Raw genomic sequence first — 21,835 nt, forward strand, 5'->3', positions numbered from 1 at the left:
TTGCGCTCGAGCTCTTGTGGAGTTGGCTGTGGTTATAACGACATGGGAGGTAGTCGTGGTCGTGGCCATTGGCAGAAATGTAGTGGTTGGAGTTGTTTTAGAAGAGCTAGTGGTTATACTAGTGTTCGACGAAGTGACAATTGAAGTCCCACACAAGGTAGACATGTCATGCTGGATTGATGCACAGTAGGAGAGAGATTTTTTTTCCCATTCATTAAGCCAATACGCCTTCCGAGGCTTCATTTCCAAAGTTGATAATAATATAGGTTCCCGGGGGCCATCGCAAGAGTGGCCCTGTGATCGGCATCACTAACCTACATAGGTATAGGGTACTTTCTGAACAAAGCAGGAATGACGTTTGAAAGATAAGTTATAAAAGTTCGCTTTCTTACATATCGAACCTCTCAAACTATCTTTCATATTCATATCTTGTAGCTACATAGATATTAACCGGGGTGTACAGCGCGAAGGTTGCGGGATCTAGATTTTTATCGCCGAAATCCCCAAGCTCCGGGGAGTGGGATGGCAGGGAAAGGTCGGGGTTTGAATTCATGGCCGATAATACAGTTTATATATATTTGAGAGAACAGAAAATATGAGGTCTTTGGGCTCTACCAGTGAGATTGAGAGTATTGCTTCTTTACTTGACAAGGAGTGGATGGAAAAACAGGCAATGAAGGATCACATCTCGTCCGTCTAGCGCCTTCGAACAACTTTGCGGGGAAGAGCCTCAATGACATCGTCACAAGATATACCAGATGGACAGGGAAGAAACACCCCGTGATGATGTAGGGGTAAGTGGAGACCTGTGTTGGTACCCTTCTGCCTTTCTAGCTGCCACGAGCAGCGAGTGGAAGAAGCATGGGATATTGTTTACATACGCGGATACTGAACAGACGGATTTCCCTATGGACAAGTTTTTCTTTCTCCCAACAGACGGGTATATGATGCTTTCTAGCATTATATTTGGCGATGAAGAATGTGCTCGATGCAAGAATGAATTCGCCATTAAGCATAATGAGCCCTGCTCCTGACTGCTCGGAACCGAGTACTCTAGGGCTACCTACATTGTACCTTGGATATCCCCGGCCACCACTATAGCCGAGGAAATCGATATCATGCGAAGTCATTGTTAATTGCAAGCTTAGAACCTTATTCGCAGTAGCGATGATCTCTTAGAATTCTACATCTAACTATTTATCTCCAGGCCAACTAGATAGCACTTGCAAAACACGAATAGCTATGGGTTGCTGGGTGATCAAAATGAGAAACCGTTTAATACATAGCTAATTTATGCTATTCTCTCAATGTGACTTTATTGTAAGACTGCGCCAAGCTAGAATAAATGACAAGCTAGAATATCTGAGTTCGAGAGTTGACTCAACCCCAAGCTAAGCGCAGAGAAGTTCCACAAGAATTGGCCCCAATCAAGGACTCAGCTCAGCACTCCCGGATTTTGAAACGCCCAAGAGTCTACAATGCGCTATAGTCTACACCGTACATTTTCAAACTATAGAACAAAGATTAAAAAGGCGAATGTTGGTCAAATGTACCTGACTGACCTATCGTATCCTGGGTATCAAGTTGCAGATACCTACATGTAGTAAGTATCCCTACGTTATCATGGCGTGCCAATCAAACAAATATAAATCAATCATTCTTCCTCATACTCCTCAGAGCCAGACTCTTCCTCCTCTTCCTGATTAGGATCACGCCTCGAAGACCGTCTAGGCCCCGAGCTCCGCGATGCCTCACGCCCCTCCCCGTTTCCATTAACCTGGACATCCCCATCCACATCGCTAGCACCATCCACCCCACTAGCTCGTACTGTGGCCGGCTCAATCCCAAGACTCCTTCCAAGCTTCGCTTCAAAATCCTCGAGGTCTTCCCTCTGGAGTTGAGTCAAGTTCTCATGATCACCTTGATTCTTCCCATAAACAGTTCGCACAAGACCGGCCACACCACCGGTCCCAACCTCGATTTTACCCCGCGGTCCAAGAACATACTCGATGACCTCCTCGCCGCCATCCATCTCCCGCGTCTTGATAATGTACCCCTCCTTGCATAGCCGCTGCAGCAGTTTATCCGTGCGGTCGATCGGTGTAGCAACCTCGGCATTTGTGCGCGCTAGGTACCGGTCAAGTTTCTGCTCAGCCAGCGTACCGCCATTCAGCACAATCAACGCTATAATAAAGCTGTATAGGCCCGTGTATGTGCTTTCGGTGTAGAGGGAGGGCGCCTTAGTCGGAATGAGGATATCGGGGGAACGGTATGCGAGCGGCAAGGTGCTAGTAACGATCCAGGACTTATTAGCCGAGGAGGGTTTTTCTGTTTTCTGCGCGGCTGTTGTACATAATGTCAGTAGTGATTACTTGGGCATAGCGTGAATCTGCAACAAAGAAAAGCAAGATGGAATCCAACTCACCTCGTCGTTGGCTAATAGTGACTTTCTCTCGCGCCGGTAACTCGGTCATTTCCATACCAAAGCGCTGCTTCAGTATCCCCTGCGCCTGCTCGAAAACTGACTTGAACTGCCGTGAACCCTGCTCGCCCAGCACCTTGGCGCTAATGTCGTTGCGCCGGATCGGAAGCCGCGAGTACTCGCTTGCTATGGCGAGCCGCACCATTTTCTTGACCATTGCATCGGTGCTGGTCGGTGCGCTTGGTCCGTCATCTTCACTATCTGTTGCGGGTGAATCAGGTTCTTCGCTTTGTCTTCTGCGCCGACGCGCGCTTGGGGTCGACTCGGTCTCGGATGCGTTGGTCTGGGGATGGAGGTTAGTTGGTAGATAACCCGAGTGGATTTGGGCTTGCGTACCCGTCTTTTGCGGTTTGATGGCATTTTTATTATGTGGGTATGGTGATGAGTTGCTAATAGGTTTGGGGTGACGCGACGCGATAGAACTATTTTACCCCATCGGGGCTGGTCTGTGCGTGGCCCTTATCAATGGTTCTTTGTTCCACGCAGATGCGTTTTGAGGTCAGTCTTCTTATTTTAGAGGTTCTTTCGAGGATAGTCTTTGATAATTTATTGAAGAAAGAACCTGTTTTGCAATATCTCCATACATAGAGGGTTATGTGTCTATTAAATCCAATGAATTAGCGTTGAGTTACATACATCGATAGACCTGGGAAAAGCGAACTAAATACAACGGGGGCAACGCAACACACAGAGAGCAGCGATATGGTATTATTTTCTCTAATAAAAAAGTAAAAAACAAAAAAAAAAAACGCCCCAAAAGCTTAAAGAGATCTGAAATCAGTTGCTGTTCTTCTCATTGACAACCTCCTTCGCTTCCTCCTTCTTAGACTGGAGGAAAGCGCTAGCCCAAGCCAACGATTCCTGCGACAGAACCAAGCTGGTAGTGACAACAGCCTTGCCCGAAGCAAAGACACCATCGCCACCGCACTTTTTGTACTCAGAGCCATAGATATCGTAGACATGGTGCTTGACATCACCGGCGACGCGGACGGGTAGGGCGGCACTGCTGTAGATAGAGCCGCGCAGCTTCTGAGTGTCCTCCTTGATGATAGGGAAACGGGTGTCGATCTGGGTCAGACCCTTGTCACCGAGGGAGTCGGCGCGGGCGAGGTAGGGGGCGACATAGCTGTAGGGAGTGGAGAAGTAGGGTAGAACGGGTTTGGCGAGACGGGTGTAGCCCTGGTCGGCGAACTCGAGGGACTTGGCTCCGTAGGGGTTGCCCTTGTAGTAGGAGATGGAGTCGGAAACAATGGGGTAGGAAGTAAGATGCTGAATTAGGGCATATTTAGTTAGTCTGGGCTAATTCCGGCTCTAGGTTCGCTCTTTGGCGTTGAGCTGTAGTGGGGGTGTACATACGTCGAGGAACTGAGAGTAGTGCTTCTCGCCGTTGACAACCGGTTCACCCATTTTGTTTTCTGCGTGGGGCATGAGAATGATAATATGAGTATGAATTAGAATAAGGATTTAGAAGGAAAAAAAAGAGAGAGAGAGAGGAATATATTGGGTTGTATAGAAAAATAGGTTTTTCACATGTGATTGCGCTGTCATTATGCAATGGGTCCAACCGCAATCGCATCATTGCAATACCAAGTATTCTCGGTTGGTTATTTTAATTGGCTATGTATTTTAGCTCTCTGCTTTAGATTTTTTTTCTTCTTTCTGTCTTTTCTTTTGGGAAAACGGTTCAGCAGCCTCAAGCCACTTTGGTCCCAAAGTGATACCCCCACGCCAATGCGCCATTGACTTTGGACACTGCAAACAGTCAGCGCAATTGAATTCCAAGGTTCGTATGGCTAATTATAGCTACATATGTAAGTATCAAATATATTCTATTCTATACCAAATATACATTGAATTGCAAATTTTTTCGAAAAATACCACATGCAATCATAAGTGAATTTGTGATAAGCTGCTTTAGCATGTGATTGCGGGTCTGATGCGAAAACGCCGTGTGGTTCCACTTGTATGATCTTCTACATCTATTCTGTCTCTTATAGAGCTTCCAAGTTTTCCTATTATATTCTAAGCTTCCCAAAGGTTCGATATCCCCCATAATCTATTTCAAATGAAAGATGACTTTGCATGATAAACCTTGTTTTCACACCCGGGGCCGTTTCACCGTTTCTCGTTGGACAAACCTGCTTATCTACGTCCTATAATAAAACCGCCCAGACAGTGGCGGCATATGGTTGATCGGGGCCGGCCAGAATATGACTGACGTTTCGGCTTCTAGCTTATGCGAGTCTAGGCCGTCTGCGCCTACATTGGTTATGCTAGTGATGTACCCACCCGTTGGCCTGAGCGTTGGCCCCTTGTACCCTCGCCGGGAATACGCAACGGCTTCCGGTGCAAATATAGGAGGGGGCAAAACATTGCGCAAGGTCCTGGGCGGATTGAATATCGTTCTCCCGGCCCCGGGCGTGCGACGGGCCAAGGGATCTGTAAATTCATCCGAATCTCGGCGATTGATGTGACTATGAAACGACTATAGTACTATGGTCGTACTATATCTATTAGTCCGGTCAGTTTAGGTGGTTAGAATGTATCTTGGCACTTATCCAGACCTTGTGTTCCTTGGCTAGGGAATTACAGAAATGATGTTCGGTTCGACGATCAGGGACTGACGCGTGGTGTGCTAGTTTGTTTTGGTGATGCTTGAAGAGAAACTCATTTTTGCTGCTATTGGGCGCTGAGACAGTGAGCTATCATAGGACCTTAAAGTTGATATATCCAGGTGTGTTCTGCCGACGTAAATTAATAAGCTGGCTCTACGTCTGGCCATAGGCTGCAAAATCACCTGACGACGAATCCAACCCCGCTTTTAGCTAAGAGGCAAGTCAACGTGGACCCTTTCGTGTATCCTTGATATATCGCGTGGTAGTCTGGATATGGCATTCGCCTCCTGTGATAATGAAAAACCATGGACTTCAGGTGGGCCATAATACAGGATCAGATTTCCATTCTTCACTGGGTAAGTAAGAAACAACCATTTACGTGGGTAAAATTCACTGACAGCTCACAAGAATACATAACAACCACTGGAGGTGGTGCCAACTTAGCGGGAGATATCAAAGCATGCCGCGACATACATATAAGTAAGAAAAGAGCGAACGAGGTGAAACTCTAGTTGCTAATCAATCAAAAATGAAAGATCTTACTGGCACACCCACACCTCAAGGCCTAGCTGGGCATAAACGAGCAAGAGATAACAGTTCCGAAGAGCCTTCTAGCTGCCTAGACGAGCCTATAAGTAAAAGACCTCGCCAGGACGACGATAATGATTCCTTCTCTTCCGAAGGAAGCGATTTTTGGAGAGAGGTTGATCTTAGACTGGAGAGGTCTCAGAACGCCCCGGAGTTATCGCAACTGACTTGGAATACTGAGGATCATGAAAGCCCCCTAGATAGACTTGTCCATGAGAGATATCAGGGTGGCAAAGGCGTATCTTCTTCGGAGGAATATTCGGAGAACGAAGGGGTCGAATTGTCGGACAATGACTCTGATTCTTTGGGAGATGAGCAACTTTCGGATTCTTTCAGTAGCTCCGAGGAAGATTCAGAGCAAAGTGTGGATTAAGATCCGCAATCTTTTAATAAGTTTCTTACAAATAAGCAAGTTCGTGTGATGAAGATCCTGGATGATGTGAACAATGCTATCATTGAACTATTAAGGAGATGCATTTATGGACATGGAGAGTAGGTAAACTATTTACTGTCCAATCAACCAATCTAGTTAAATAGCGAATAGCAAACTACCCTATTAACCAGGATTATGGTGCTGAATCCTCAACATCATATAACAAGTATCTAGACAGGGCATGGTCTATACCACCATATTACGATAGCTGTATTTCTACCATTGTTTATTACCGTACTGTGATACTGCCAAGAATTAGGTTCATGTATAGAGTAACTGTAAATGGGATGGCGCCATGCAAAAATTAAAAAGATGATTTCGAGCGCGACTGTAGCCGGGGCGGCGATGTTTTTTTTGGCCTATTTTTTCCCTTTCACTTGGGCGAACAGGATCGCGGCGATCAATTGATAATGCACTCGATTAGGCTACTATGCAGATCCTTGTATAACGTGGGTCTTGACCAGCATGGTTGTCTCAACATCTACAAAATACGACCCCTGTTTCGTCTGTTCCTAAATGATTCCTGCCCAGAAACTACGTATGTATACATCACTGCTCTCGGAGCTGTTGGGATATGCATGAGAAAGTTTCGTAGTGGGAAAATCCCTTCCGATTCAGATGGCAAGCACGCCACTCCCTTTTTACTTTTAACGTACAATTGAGTCTAGAAATCCAGTGAGAATATCTCAAAATACTCCGGTTGGCGGGCTCGGCATACCTCTCTAGCCGGGGAAGTGGCGTCTCGGTTAGCCTTACAAACATTTAGCAGAGCAGAGGCCCGTGACCCGCTGTTAATAGAGTGCGAAGGTATCCATTTCACATGCGAAACTGAGCTGTCATCTAGCGTTGGCGCTCTCGATATGAAGGATTCAATTATGTTGCCTTGGAGATTGGGATTGGTTGACTCAGGTGATCACATGAAATGTTTTTTTGTCAATACAGTGCCTATGCAGGGCTTGGTCCAATGATACATAGGCATTCAATTGTGATCAACTGTGCTGGGAACTAACGCCCTCGAAGCGCTTTGCCCTTGGCTTGGCAATTGTTAGCCACATCGACCCGGACGGAAAGTACCATGTCAACTGTGCCAAGGAAATTAGCTCTCGGAGGTGATGGCACGCATTAGTTGGTGTATTTCATTATCGCGTTGTCTGAATCGCGCCACCTAGAAGAAACCCTGAGTTTCACATATTCTTGATACTATCATATAATTCATCTGAAAACCAACGGGCCATTGCATAGCTATGCGCTCCGAATATAATAGCATAGCAAGATTCATTGTTCTGGGTATGGATCTCGTTCTATATTCCCATCTTCAACATGATAGTTCCAATATGGCTTTGGTAGTCTGCGTCTTCACATCTAATGTGGATTCTATCCAACACCTGTGGTACTTTAAATATCGGCCCTACTCTTTACGGCTTATTTCTTTTAGTCAAATCCTACTGCGTACTTCTTAGATATCACATTTTTGACAGAATTAACTCAACAATAGACTGCATATAAAGTAGATATATACTTGGGGGAAGGGGGAAACATACTCTAGGCTAGAAGAACAAGACAGCACAACATAAACCACAAGATGCTCATAAGACCTCGGGATAATATCTACCATCCACGGTAGTTATTATACGCATCTTCAAGAACCGAAGGGGTCTCGGAAGTATGGAGGCATCGCAGTGGACTTGTCATACTGCTCATTCTTGCATTTGTGGACATGTCCCACTATTTCAGAAACATACGATCTTGTAGGCGTTGCGACAAGTTCATCATAGCTGAGGTAGAGCGTGATCGACCGCGGCGAGCTGGAGGCATATCATCTTGCTGGGCCCCTTCAGGGAGGCACATGAACTCCAATGGAGCGATATAATGGTGTGCGTGCTCCGGACCAAGAATAGAAAGATCCTCGCGGCTGATTGGACCAGGAGGTAGAGACATATTCCAAGGAGCAATAGGATCTTCCCCGGCAGGAATGTGGAAGGGTCCTTTAAGAATAACGTCAAAGGGACCAACGATGAGCGAGTCCTGCTGGAGAACCAACTTCCAAAGATGCCAGAAGCTCGTGTCAATCATGTGTCGGCCTGTGTTCGCACGGATTCGCCAATAACACAGGAATTCGTTAGTCTTGATTCTCACCTCTGCGGCCTGGAAGGGCGGGACTGGAACCTTGTGAAGGAATCTCTCGGGCAGATCGGCTATGTCCTCGAACTCATTCTGGACCAGCATCCATATTTCCCTGTAGTGTTCTTCGAAGAACTCCGTCCACTGTGGACTTACGTCGCTGTCAGCTAGTCCTGCGGACATTTCCCAGATGAAATATTCAGCGTTAATCCACTTGTCGATACTGACCCTTACCTTTAGAAGCGAAACATTGTCGCGGCACACGTTGCAGCGCATCAGGACACGAGGCTTGGTTCGCACGGCTACCATGGGCATGTTGTAGTGGCGATGAACCTCATTGTCCGCCCATTCCTCGCCGGCGTCCTCGTGGATAATATCAAGCGGAAAGGACATGGTTGGAGAACCAGGATGACTGGTGATTGACTCGTAGTTTAATAAGTACCCAGCTCGTGCTTGGGTAGTTGAGTGAAATAATAGCTCAGTAGTGATCAGATGATATGGGCTGAAGCCGGTGAAGGGTCATGCAGGTGGTTTATATGATTACTATGTATGGATTGCATGAACTATGAATGAAAGGTCATAATCTAAGGCCGTGGAGACCATGATAGAAAGAGGACAATGAAGATAAAGAATGCGTTACTCTTATCCCGAAGATTATATCGAGAATATCATTCAAAGACCATTGTCCTCTTGTTTACTAGCGAGAGTGGGAGCAGGGTGTGCCAATTGTCCACTGAATGAAAGGCGCTCTTTGTCTGGATTGTACGTAGATGAGAACGCTGTAGGACGCCAGAGCCTTCAAAGCTGCAATGCCATCAGGGTAGAAGTACATACATCGATGCTGCATATGCTAGAAATAAGTTCAAGTTTGAATATGCCAGTGTTAACGTATTTTGCAAGCGCTGATGCCCATATGGCTAAGGCACGAGATATCTTGGCGGGGGTGGGGTTCACATATGGTATATGGACTGGAATGTGGAAGAGAATCCATATAGTGCATAGATGTGAGGACCTAGACCAACCTTTGGGGAATTTCTCGACATCAAGTTAGAGAAGGCTGGGTCTTCTTTGGAAACAATAATGACCTACTTAGGGACGAAGGCATCTAGCACGGCCGTCCAGGATAAAAGCACCATCTTTTTGAAAACTACGGTTGCGCATTACAGATTGGCATGGATCAATTGTAGCAATGACACCATTGGATTGGAGGACCTGGGACAAACCACATAGCTACAAGGCCATCCACTGACGTGGGGATGATCTGTGTTGAGATGACAGACCAAAATTGCCCCCGGCCTATGGGAAAGAGGAAAATGTCGACCATTGCTCAGGTAATAGACAACATTGATTTTGAAATAATTGTTCATTTTCCATTTCATTCAGACGGACACCAGGTATGGAAGTGGCGTCCCCGTTAAAACTGGAGTTCATCGATACATTCACGAATCTGTTTCCAGCCATGGTGTATGTTTTCCCATCCCATGCTCGCAGGGATCGAATGTACTCGATGGTTTTTCGACCTCGCCTTCACCTAGACCCGTGCGCTCAAAACGACAAAACGCCCAAGTAAACCGTTTAGAAACCTGTTCTGGAGTATTAGTGTCAAGTTTCGAAGGGAATACATAATACATATATGTATAGTGGGCCAAACGTACGCAGGGCAGTGAAGAACCAACGGTTCTTTCCGCTGGTGTAACGGTCCTCAAGGGCCTTCTTGATGGTCTTCTTGGCGTCCTCGCGCTGGGAGACCTCCTTGAAGGTGTCGTTGGTGACGGTACCCTTAAGACCCTCGAGCTCGAGAGTGTAACGGGTGGGCATCAAGTGGTTGTAGTTGACGACCTTGATGAAAGGCTTGATGCGGCTGCGGCGGTCGACGAGCTTCTTGCCCATACCACGGGTAACCTTGAGGGGGTAACGCTCGATACCGGCGACAATGGCGTAGGAGAAGGGGTGCGACTTGGAGCCAGCTTCAACGGGCTGGACAATGACGACCTGTAAAGTCGAAGAAAAATGCCTGATTAGCACTCCGAATTTTTTTTCAAATTGTTGCGCAGTCCTCCATATTGCGTTGTGCTCTTTCAAATATCGAGTCTTTCGATTCCAGTTCGCTTCCTTCCATTCTTCTCGTGCTCAATTCGGGGAGGATCAGGATCTTGTCGTACCTTCTTACCGGCGTAGCGGCCACGGGTGATGATGGCCACACGGCCCACTTTCATGACTGTAAAATATCCGTCAGCATATAGATCGCAAGGGGAGTCGAATGGTGAAGACGTACACTTCATTTTGAAGGTCCCGGGGGCGGCGAGGATGGGTGGTTGTCGAGATACGGAACGGTCAAGATCGAAGTGTTCGTTTTTGCGGATGTGAGGTAGAGGGTTTCAGGGCACAGTAGCGATTTGTGTGCTGTGGATTGATTGGTTGACTTACCGACAGATGGCGACTAGTGTGCTTTCGGACAGTTTCCCCATTGGGCCCGGATTAAATGATGACATAATCGATGTGTCGGCCCAGCCCCTTCCAACCTTGGAAAGTTGGTGCCCAGCGTTGCTCACCGCCTTGTTGCCGCTGACTCAGGTTTTGTTTACATGACGATCGTAGTTGCCCCGGTTGCTATGGCCGTGAGTGATGTGTACAAGGCGTAGTTCCTCTCTCTCTCTCCAGACAATTCTCATTCTCCACTTGCTTTTCTCTTATCAAGCTGATCTCCCGGTGATTTTCTTTCCTCCACCGAGTTCTGAGATTGTTGGCTTTTGCTTTGTTCTTCCAGCGTTTCCTCCCTTGTGTTGATATGCCTTGATGACCTTGCTTCTATTTTTACTTTGAACGCATTCTACACATACCCTACATACATTCCATCCATATTGTCAATACCTCTCTGAGACATCTTGACAATCCATTCACGAAGACATCATGCCGTCCCAAGACAAGGACACCGCCCGTGACCGGGAATTGGTCCGGCATTCAATGACATACTCCGAGTCTAAAGTTCCAATGTAGGTTGTGCAACTAACGCCTCCTGATCCTTGTTTTGACGGACCCCATGGGTGATTTCAAACAAATGCTAAAACGCGGCCTACGCAGGTGGGACAGCTCGGATCCCGAGCGTGCGCCTCCGCCGCTACCAATGAATCCTCGTTCGATGAGCCCAATGAGCCCTGCGACGAGGTCCAATGTTTCTCCCAATATTCAGGCAGTGGCCGCAAAATTTACAGAGAGACCCAGTGAGCATGCACCGAGCTCTTACACAACAAATCCCATGCCACTGAAGTCTTCCTCTCCAGAGAGGTCGTTGGTCAAAGGCCAGCATCACAAGCGCATGCAGTCACTACAGCCTGAAGATACCCGACAAGATGCGCGCAGCGACTTTATGAATTACCTCGAGAACAGATCCCCAGAGCGCCCTCTTCGTGCGACGATCATTGAGGCGGCCAAGCCACGCGATCCTACCAAGTCTATCAGTTCGCCAGCGCTTCGTCAAGACGCAGACCGGGAGATGAGCTACTCCCTGTCGAGTCGGTACTTATCAAAGCCAATATTGGGAGAAAGTACTCCGCCATCAGCTACAATGTTAGCCCTGCAAAACATGCAGCTACCTTTAGAACCCGACCCTCCATCACCTTCCAAACCACCAAAGATGATCGCTGCGCCGTTAGAGCCGCAACCACATCCCACCAAGACTACGAGCATGGATACCCTTTCAAATCAAATCCACAGTCTCACGGACATTGCGAGCGGCTTGCAACGTGAGATGATGAATTTGAGCCGACGAAGCAAAGATAATGCCACCGACTTGGTCAGCCTCAAGGCGGCAACCAACGCACGCGACGAAGACATTCGCAAGAGTCTTAAGGACCTGTCTTCTCATCTTACAACCAAGTATCTGGATGCTGATGCTACAAGGTTTGATTTCAGCAATCCTTTCAAGGGTGGTGATGGGTCTAACCCCAAGGATCCGGATAGTCCCGTTTCGAAGAGAAGCTACTCCGTGCCTCGCATGCCGAGCCCCAACCCATTCGCGTTTGATAGGGACTCTTGTGTCTCGCCTGCACCGATTTCCGACGGGTCCGCAGCCCTCGCTTTGCTCGAAAAGGTATTGCGCGAGATGGCAACCAAGGAAGGCGAGGAAAGGCTCTTGGATCTCGTTCAAGAAATCAGGTCTCGACCCGCAGCTACCGCTTCCGACAAAGATGCCGATGACAAGATCACTGTCATGCTTGAAGAGATCCTCAACCTCGTCAAAGAGGATCCCGGGAGCAAAGCGCTCGTCCGATCTTACGGCATGGCTGCTAATCTTGATAATATCGAATCTGGGAATGTCTCCCCCGAGGCGACACGATCTGGTTCGATGAGATCAGTGGATCCCGAAATTGTACGTGCACTTGATCTTTCGAAATCTGACAAGGGAGATGGTTCTTCACCGAATCCCGATGAAGTTTTGGCAATTCTTAGAAGTGTCAAGAATAGTGTCGTCGAGGCGGGTGGAATGACCAACGGTGTAAAGTCCTTGGTACGCGAACTACGAGGTGAAGTGCTGGGCATGGGTCGAGAGCTCGGCCGGCGACTAGACGAGATTGAGACCTCCCGTGCCAATGACGAGCCTGAGGAGCAGCCTAGGGCTGCCGGCCCAGAAGAAATTTCCGCAATCGTCAATCGCAGCCTGGATGACCTCAAAGAGCAGCTGGCTGCTACTGTCAATGAGAGTCGGCAGCAATCGTCCGACCTGTCCGAGTTCCGATCAACCATGAACAGTGCCGCAATCTACTCTGTTGTGAAAAAAGCCCTCGATGAGCTCGAACTCCCTCAACCTCAAGCCGAGCCCCGAGGTGCTGAAATGGACAGAGAAGATATCCTCGAGACTGTTCGCGAAGCTTGGGAGACCTACAAGCCTGAAATCGAGTTTAACAACTTTGGTTTGGAACGAGACGAGATCCTAACATGTCTTGCAGAAGGGCTCAAGTCTTACCAGCCCCAGCACGAACAGGCAGTCACCTACGACCAGGTTCTCGCAGCCGTCGAGGACGGCATGCAGAAGTTCATTCCTCCACAAATCGAGCACCCGCCAAGTATATCCCGGGACGAGATAATCTTGACGATCCGCGAATGCTTGGAGAAGCAGCCCGAGCCTGCCTCCAGATCCCTTGATGAGGAACACGTCGGTCATCTCCACTCGATGCGTGACGAGATTCTCGATGCTGTTTCAAAAGCCATGGCGAGTCATAACGAAGGTTCAAGGTCTCTGGACGAGGAACATGTCAATCACCTCTACTCCATCCGCGATGAAATTCTCGATGCGGTCACTGGGACGATGGCAGCCAACAATATGCGGCCCAAATCTTTGGACGAGGATCACGTCAGTCACCTGCACTCTGTTCGCGATGAGATAATTGAAGCCGTCACTGGGGCAGTGACAAGCCATGTCGCGGGTTCCAAATCCGTGGATGAAGACCACGCCAGTCATCTAACTTCTTTGCGCGACGAAATCCTTCAAGCAGTTGCTGGAGCAATGGTTACGAACAACACAGGCTCCAAAGGGTTGAACGAAGACGATATCCAACACCTGTACTCCATTCGTGATGAGATTCTGGACGCGGTCACTGGAACGATGGCAGCCAACAGTACAGGGCCTAAGTCTTTGGATGACGACCACGTCAACCATCTCTACTCTATCCGTGATGAGATCATTGAAGCTGTTACTGGAACAATGGCAAACCACAGCACCTCCAGGTCTTTGGATGACGACAACGTCGGTCAGCTAAATTCTATCCGGGACGAGATTCTCGGTGCATTGGCCGGCTCCATGACGCAGAGCACGCTGAGCAAGGATTCATACGACTCTGGTCTTGGGCGTGATGAGATTGTCAGTGCGGTCTCCGATGGCCTCGAAGCCCATTTTACCGCAGCTAAAGAGATGGATGAACCACGAATTTCCCGCCATGACATTATGAATGCTGTCAATGAAGCCTTTGATGCCCAGCAATCAGCTCTTACTATCGCTCACACGAACATCTCTCGTGATGAAATCTTGAATGCCATTGCCGAGGGAATTGAAGGTTCAATGAATGTTCAGCAATCAGCCCTCAGTACCAACGTTCAGCAGACCGTCTCCCGTGAAGAAATCTTCAGCGCCATCGTGGATGCCATTGAGCACTCGAGATCTTCCCTCAGCGGTAGTGGGGAGCCTAATATTTCTCGAGATGAGATCCTCGGTGCCATTTTGGAGGGCATGGAGCACTCCTCAAACCGCCAAGAATCAAATATCTCCAGAGACGAGATCTTGAATGCCATTGCGGAGGGTATTCAGAACTCGAATAACTCTTCTTCGCGTGCTCTCACATCGACTGAGCACGAGGGCGAGGATCACCAGTCCATTCCCTCCCGCGAGGAAATCTTTACCGCAGTCATCGAGGGCATCGAGCACTCTCATGCTTCACTCGGTATAAATGGCCATCCTAGTGTTTCCAAGGAGGATATCATGAGTGCTATCGCTGAGGGCATTGAGGCCTCGACAAGCAGCCAACAGTCAGCGCTCAGCACCAATGTCCAAGAGCCGTCCATATCACGGGAGGAGATTTTGAGTGCAATTGCAGAAGGTATTCAAAATGGTAACTCCATCACCCGGGAGATTGAGCTGAACCAGGACGACCTAATGGAAGCAATCACCTCCGGTCTCAACCAGGCCATCAGCACTGCAAACACCAATGTTGGTGGGGAGATGACTGAACGCCTGCAGACTTTATTCGAAGGCATGAAGGAGGAATTTAAGCAGTACTCGGCTGCCGGTGGAAGAGACACTGAGCAAGTCCTTGACGCAATCAAGGATGGCCTTGATACCGTTCACAGGGAGATTGAAACTTACGTGGTCACCGCTGCCGATCTTTCCGGCAAGGACGAAGTAATTCATACAGTAAAGGAAGGATTCCGACTTCTTCAAGCCGATATGGAGAAGACTATTACGGATACATCTCTTTTGACTGCGCCGCGAGGCAATCCGGACACACCTGAGCTTCTCGATGCCATGGAAAAAGAGTTCGAGCACCTACGGGGAACGATCACCACTCTTCTTCTACGAAATAATGCCACCGAAGACAAAGATGAGATCTTGGATGCTATCCGAGAAGCTGCTGATCGCCACAAGAATGAGTCTCCTGATGACGTTCTCAATATCATCAAGCAGGAATTCGAGGCTCTTCGGGAGCGCATGGAGATGACCGTCGTTCGCGCGGAGCCTGGCCCCGAGAAGGACGAAATCATATCGGCACTCCGTGAACATTTCGACAACTTACGTGAAGAGACATCGCTCAAAGATGGCAACGAAATTGATGTTATCAACACCATCAAGCAGGAATTCGAGACTCTTCGGGAGCGCATGGAGATGAGCGTCGTTCAATCGAATCCCGGTGCCGATAGGGATGAAATCATTTCGGCACTCCGTGACCATTTCGATATTCTGCGTGAAGAGACCTCACGTAGAGATGGTAACGAAAGCACCTTGTCCGCAACAAGCGAGCTCCTTGATGCATTCACAGATGGTGTTGACTCGATCCGTGATGACTTGAAGAAACTACTGGAGAAGCCAACTGAGTTCGACAGCTCCGAGATCCTCCATACCATCAGAGATGGTCTCGCGGATCTAAAGCTTGAAATGGATTCTCTCCGAGAGTCCAACAAAGAATTGGATGATGCCAGTACCGCCCGCGGCGGGGAACTCATGCTGGCAAACGAGCCTAGCATTGGACCTGACATTGATGGTCTAAAAGTGCTCATTACTCAGCTTCAAGACAAGGTCGAGGCCATTGAAACTACTCCCCATGCCGCAGAGGGTGCTGAGGATGCCCTTAAGCGCTCACACCTTGATGAAATTCTCCTTGCGCTTCACGAAGTTCAACTGGCCATGGGCGAGATGAGCACTCAACAAAGTACCGAGAAAGATGACCGCGCTCGAAAGGCAGACACTGAGGTTCTCGAGCAGTTACTCTTGAGTACTAAGACCCAGATCGATGAGCTTGTCTTCCCTTCGCCGGATCAGGTCGCCACTCCTGAGCATATTGGAGCCCTGGAGACCATGATCCGAGAGGCCAAGGATTCGATTGCCGAGTTCTCCAGTCGTGTTGAAGCCGAGGCTCCCACAAAGTCCGAGATCGGCACCTTGGAAGGTCTCATCAAAGAGGTCTGGGTTGTTCTAGATGAGATGAAGAGCAAAACCAGGGACGGTGAAGAAGAAGATGATTCGGAGAAAATACTCAAATCGGATCTCCAAACAGTGGAAGCCATGATCTTCGAGGTCAAGACTCAAGTTGACGAACTTAAGCTTCCTGATGTGGATACTCTCCCCACCAAGATGGAGATCCAGGAACTATCGACACTTGTGTGCGATTTCCGAGAGAAGATGGAGAGCAATAACCAATTAACCGCCCAAGGGTTTGATGCCCGCAAGGTAGAGCACGGTGGCCTTGCCGAAAAGATTGACGAAGCCAAGTTTGTCGTCGGCGAGCTTGGGGACGAACTCAAGAGCAAACTTGATGGCAGCACCGAGGGTCTGGCCGAGCTTAAACAGCTCCTCGAAGGACTAGCAGTCACCGCAGAGAGCTTCACCACCGTTGACAGCATCAAGGAGCTCACAGACCTCATCAACCGAGAGTTTGACCGTTCTCGGGGCGAGGAGGATGCAGTCAAGGTTGAAAAGGAGGAGCGGGATGCTGCTACAATGGTCAAACACGACGAGATGCGGGCCGCCGTCATTGTGGAACTTGGTACAAAGATTGACGAGAAAATTTCCGAAGTCCTGGCCAAGTACGAAGATGCGCACACGTCCCTGCACTCGAAGTTCTTAGAAACCGAAGAGAGAGACCTCGCACACACTGAATCTTTGGCAAGTACAAGAAGTCTTGCTGAGGACATCAAGCTTGTCATCGGTGCTATGGGTGATACTGTTAATGAGACCTGTGAGCGGTTAAGTGTGGACACGAAAGCTCTCATGGAACAAGTCGATCAGTCCCGCCAGAAAATGGAGGACATGCACAACGACGTGAGATCGCACCAGGAGCAGTCTCACGCCGAAAATGAAAGGGCTGCGGCTGCCACTGATCGAGTGGAGAGCAAGCTCCTCGAGTTCCACCCTCGTATTCTGGAATCTGTCCAGGAGATATTGACACTCGTCAGCCAGCACTATGATCACTCCCAGAAGTCAGCAGAGGACTTGAAGTCGGAATTATCAGCATTGCCTTCAAATATCCCGGCAATGCTACCTGCGCTACCTCCACCAGAATCAGACCGCGCACTCGCTATCGAGGATACCCCGCTACACAGCAAAATTGACGATCTTTTGGAACATGCCAAGAACAACAAAGTCCACGAGGTTTTGACAACTCTGCTCGATCACTCGAAGAATGACCAACTCCACGAGAAGCTTGATCGCGCCCTGGATCAAGGGTCAGGTTCGAATGATCAAATATATGAGAAGCTCAACGAGCTGCTCGATCACGCTACCAACGGGAGTGGTCCTGTTCATGAGAAACTGGATGCATTGCTCAGCCGTCCCCCGAATCCGCCGGAGTCTGACCAGTCTGCTATCCAGATGACGAAGCTGGACGAGATGCACAGGGACATCATGGAAAACTCCCGCAGAATGAATGAGATGTTCGCCGCCCAGTCAGCGCTGGTCGCTGAAGATACTGAGCGAAAGCGGCGCGAAGCTGAGGAGGCTGCGGTCGCCCTCGAACGAAGAGTTTCACAGCGTGAGCAAGTGGAAGCGGAGCTTGTTTGTTTGCATGAAGAAAAGGATTCTATGCTGAACATGATCCATCGTCTAAGAGCAGAGAAGGAAGATATGATCAAGCAAAACAACAAGCTCAGCAAGGACCTGTCTGGTCTTGAGACGGCCCTAGAGATACGCCACGAAGAGATGCGACACATGGAGGAACGCGCGGATGGCCTGGAGAAACGGATTTTGGAGGGTGTGCTCGACCATGCTCGTACCGTTCTCCTTGGGCGATCCAGTAGCTCGCAGGCCATGAACCTGAAGAGGAACCACAGCACTCGGAGTACCCGTTCCTCGCGCACAGGCGCCCGCAGTCCTAGCGTTGCGAGTACTGCTAGCACTGCTAAAGATCCCAAGGACAGTCGCAGCCTGCTCGGCAATGGTGTCGGGATGGCTTTGAAAAGAATGCCAACCTCGCTTCAGGCTGGCACAGTCGCTGTACAGCCCAACATCGGAAAAGAACGTCGAATCCTCAGCTTAAGTCACGTCACAGGCAACCGCGGTGTGGACCGACAGGTGAGTGCCAAATCTGGCATCACGAACTTGAAACGAAGCCACTCCGTCAAATCGAATTCTCTTCGCAAGACTTCTTGGGCTGGCCCAACTTCTGTTGCCGACAAAGAGAATGAGCCGTTCCACGAAGAGGACGAGCTCGCCAGCGAAGCGGAAGATGTCGGTCCACAGCGGAAGACCAGTTATGCGGAAAGCAACGCACCTACCGACCGTAAGACAAGCTACGCAGAATCCGACCTTGGCACTGGAACTGAACGCAACTATGTCCCGAGCAACGCTGGCACTAACCGGCGAACTAGCTATGCAGCAAGCAATACAGGCACGGAGCGCAAGACAAGCTACTCTGGCAGCGTCGTCGACAGCGTGGATACAGATGCTACGGATCAGCGTCGTGTTAGCGGAGTGAGCTCCGCAAACTCATATAGTGTGGCGGAGAGCTCAATTGCTGAGCACGACCACGAGGAGCATCGTGATGATATTTCAATCGATGGATCCGAGTCAGAAGACGATGCCCGGACAGCACGAGAGGATGCAGATGATTCTGGTAATGAACACCAGAATGAGGATCACGAAATGTCCCGTCAGATCAGGGAGGCCAATGAAGCTGCAGAAGCCGAAGTTCTCAAGCTGTTGGCTCCCCCTAGCGACAGCGGACTTGGCACTGATCTTGCGGTGTGATTGGATTTTTTTTTGGAGTTAGGGTGCTTGCACCATTGATGCTTTCTTTCTTTTCATATACCACTCTTGTTTTGTTTTTCGTCGGACGACTTGAATGACTTTCGTTTGTGACCATAAATGTCTATTGCTTAATGATCATTATCTTTTTACTCTCTCAGGACTCATGTGATGTAGTTAGATTGTATAGATCCATGTGGCCAAGGTCACCGGGTTGTTCACGAGTATCTTTTAAAATCACAAGTCATCACCTTCAAAGGTTATACGTAGAAAAGTCTCTTACACAAAGTATGCCTTTTCGGTCTTTTTTTGCCATATACCTGCTCCCTATAAAACATCCCTAAAACATTTATCTATTTTATAAACAGAAAATTGGAGACCACCAAAATAGACTACTAAAAAGACATCACAAGACTGCAAAAGCGGCCGTCTACTCTTGTATTTTTAGTTTGGAATGTTTTCTCGTAGACCCCATGTTTATCCATTCTCTGTTAGAAATCTATAAGCCTCCAGGGCCGACGCATCAGGCAGGTGATCAGGTGACTCCCAACAAATCATTGCTGCCTGAGGTTACGCCGAGGCGCTTCACCTGGTCACCTTTTCTACTCCATTTCCCATGGAATACGTATTTCTCTCATCTTCCTAGTTCTTTGGGTTTCCTTTGTTTCCTTTTCCTTTTTCCTTTCTTCATGATAGACAGGATAGGGTGCTCTCTCAACTGCATATAGATCTACATTCACCCCGATCTCCGAACCTCAAAGAGCTTTCCCCCACATCGGGTGATCACAGCTAGCTGAGGGGAACTCCCACGATGTTGGACCCCTTCCCACCGCCCCCGGAATGGCTGCGGAGCTTCGCAGAGCCCTATGCCATCCGGTTCAACAGCCCGACGCTTACCGACCATATCCACGAGGTTATCGCAGCGTTCGTCTTCTACCTGTTAATCCATGCGGTTCTCTCGCCTTGCCTCTCCCCAATCCTCTTCAAGTCCTACAACAAGCTCACTCCCCGCACGAAGCTGAACTGGGATATCCATGTTGTCTCCTTTATTCAGAGCATTGTCATTAATGCTGCCGCCCTGTGGGTCATGTACTTCGACGAGGAGCGCAGCTCCATGACCTCCGGTGAGCGGGTCTTCGCATATACAGGTGCCTGTGGTCTCATTCAAGCTTTGGCTGTGGGATACTTTGTATACGACCTGATTGTCAGCATTGTGCACGTGCGCATGTTTGGCATTGGCATGCTTTTCCATGCTGTCAGCGCCTTGTGGGTGTTTAGTCTAGGATTTGTAAGTTGCCTCTCCAATCTGCCTGGGACGTTCAGTATCAAGAAGATCATCAGCATTTATGCCCTTTCCCTCTTAAATTCAAGACACATCTAACATACTTCCCGCAGAGACCATTCCTAAACTACTTCGCCCCGACCTTCATCCTCTATGAGCTCTCCAGCCCATTCCTCAATATCCACTGGTTCCTCGACAAAGTCAACATGACCGGCAGCCGCGCCCAATGGTACAATGGCATGGCCCTGCTCTTCAGCTTCTTCGCCTGCCGCCTCTTCTGGGGCACCTGGCAATCCGTCGTGGTGTACGGGGACATGTGGAATGCCCTTCAGCACACCTGGGCCGCAGCCGCAGCCCCGCTCTCTGAGCCCGCGAGCGTCAACGCAAATGTCTTCTACCCAGCCCGCGACGGCAGCTTGTGTGTCAACGAAGCCTGCGCGCGCGCCAACGCCGAGATGACCAGATTCAAGGGGTACACTGCGGGAGGTGTACCGACATGGCTGGTCGTGACCTACGTCGGATCAAACTTGATCTTGAACTTCTTGAACTTTTTCTGGTTCTCCAAGATGGTCGAGACTGTTCTCAAGCGTTTCCGCACTCCGGCGGAATCTGCTGCTACTGGTGAGAAGAAGGGGAAGAATGAGCCTATTAGTGCCGAGAAGGCTGCGCAGCTCAAAGAGGATATTGTTCGTGATGTTGTTCTCGAGGCAGCTTCCAAGCTGGAGCAAGAGGAGACAGCCATCATGCAGGGCGATCTTTCCTCGTTGCGGGAACATGTCTCCTCGAGCGTGGACTCAGGCCTCGGGGAGGAGTTGCGGAAACGGAGGGCAGACCTTGTCGCAAAGGTTCCTTTGCCTGGTGCTTGAGGTTAGGTGAAGGGCTAGATTATTATTGTAATCTATGTATCTTTTGAGGGCTGTGAAGTTTTCTCCTCTCTTTTGTGCAGTTTTGCTTTATGATCGATTGTGAATCCTCTCCATGTTGCTTTCCCTTGGAGTTCTGTGGTTTGCTTCAATGCACATTGTTTTTGACCTCTTGGGCCTACTTGTTTATACTGGGTGCAGAGATACAACACCTGGCGTGATGGCTTCCGTAATTTGAAGTATTTCCAAGTTTACTACATTTAGTCATTTAGGCCAACATCCATCTCGAAATTTGAGGTGTTTAGGCCCATGTCGATAATATATCACTAGGTGTACTAGATTCTACAAGAGATCTGTTCACACAATTATTAAAATCCGGGATCATGTTGCATCATGTCAGATTCTTAAAATACGGATGTTGGAACAATTCAATCCTGCCTTTCATACCCCGGCTACACCAGTCCGAACACCACACAAGCGCCCGATATCAGATAGAGAAAAAAAAA

At 48.9% G+C, this 21,835-nt stretch overlaps 7 protein-coding genes across 7 annotated transcripts; 3 read left to right on the forward strand and 4 right to left on the reverse strand.

The window, feature by feature from the left end:
- Nucleotides 1–1,654: 1,654 nt before the first annotated feature.
- Nucleotides 1,655–2,842, reverse strand: N7447_000415 (MAGE domain-containing protein; the record flags this gene model as incomplete). Its single annotated transcript, XM_057224691.1, has 3 exons — nt 1,655–2,343; nt 2,426–2,765; nt 2,819–2,842. The coding sequence occupies 3 exons, from the start codon at nt 2,840–2,842 to the stop codon at nt 1,655–1,657; spliced, it is 1,053 nt and encodes a 350-aa protein (XP_057088707.1).
- Nucleotides 2,843–3,259: 417 nt separating this feature from the next.
- On the reverse strand, nt 3,260–3,889 carry N7447_000416 (putative pathogenesis associated protein Cap20; the record flags this gene model as incomplete). The annotated part of the gene is made up of 2 exons (XM_057224692.1): nt 3,260–3,751; nt 3,839–3,889. The coding sequence occupies 2 exons, from the start codon at nt 3,887–3,889 to the stop codon at nt 3,260–3,262; spliced, it is 543 nt and encodes a 180-aa protein (XP_057088708.1).
- Nucleotides 3,890–5,626: 1,737 nt separating this feature from the next.
- N7447_000417 (uncharacterized protein) lies at nt 5,627–6,058 on the forward strand (the record flags this gene model as incomplete). The annotated part of the gene is made up of 1 exon (XM_057224693.1): nt 5,627–6,058. One exon carries the CDS (start codon nt 5,627–5,629, stop codon nt 6,056–6,058), a length of 432 nt encoding a protein of 143 aa, XP_057088709.1.
- A 1,785-nt stretch (nt 6,059–7,843) lies between these two features.
- N7447_000418 (uncharacterized protein) lies at nt 7,844–8,632 on the reverse strand (the record flags this gene model as incomplete). The annotated part of the gene is made up of 1 exon (XM_057224694.1): nt 7,844–8,632. One exon carries the CDS (start codon nt 8,630–8,632, stop codon nt 7,844–7,846), a length of 789 nt encoding a protein of 262 aa, XP_057088710.1.
- A 1,046-nt stretch (nt 8,633–9,678) lies between these two features.
- On the reverse strand, nt 9,679–10,521 carry N7447_000419 (60S ribosomal eL27 domain-containing protein; the record flags this gene model as incomplete). The annotated part of the gene is made up of 4 exons (XM_057224695.1): nt 9,679–9,827; nt 9,895–10,231; nt 10,402–10,457; nt 10,515–10,521. The coding sequence occupies 4 exons, from the start codon at nt 10,519–10,521 to the stop codon at nt 9,679–9,681; spliced, it is 549 nt and encodes a 182-aa protein (XP_057088711.1).
- A 628-nt stretch (nt 10,522–11,149) lies between these two features.
- On the forward strand, nt 11,150–19,187 carry N7447_000420 (uncharacterized protein; the record flags this gene model as incomplete). The annotated part of the gene is made up of 2 exons (XM_057224696.1): nt 11,150–11,232; nt 11,321–19,187. 2 exons carry the CDS (start codon nt 11,150–11,152, stop codon nt 19,185–19,187), a joined length of 7,950 nt encoding a protein of 2,649 aa, XP_057088712.1.
- Nucleotides 19,188–19,995: 808 nt separating this feature from the next.
- On the forward strand, nt 19,996–21,332 carry N7447_000421 (TLC domain-containing protein; the record flags this gene model as incomplete). Its single annotated transcript, XM_057224697.1, has 2 exons — nt 19,996–20,472; nt 20,580–21,332. 2 exons carry the CDS (start codon nt 19,996–19,998, stop codon nt 21,330–21,332), a joined length of 1,230 nt encoding a protein of 409 aa, XP_057088713.1.
- Nucleotides 21,333–21,835: the final 503 nt, after the last annotated feature.

The sequence above is a fragment of the Penicillium robsamsonii genome, assembly GCF_028829455.1.
Source record: "Penicillium robsamsonii strain IBT 29466 chromosome Unknown utg000001l_segment0_segment0, whole genome shotgun sequence".
In the NCBI taxonomy this organism is placed as follows: Eukaryota; Fungi; Ascomycota; class Eurotiomycetes; order Eurotiales; family Aspergillaceae; genus Penicillium; species Penicillium robsamsonii.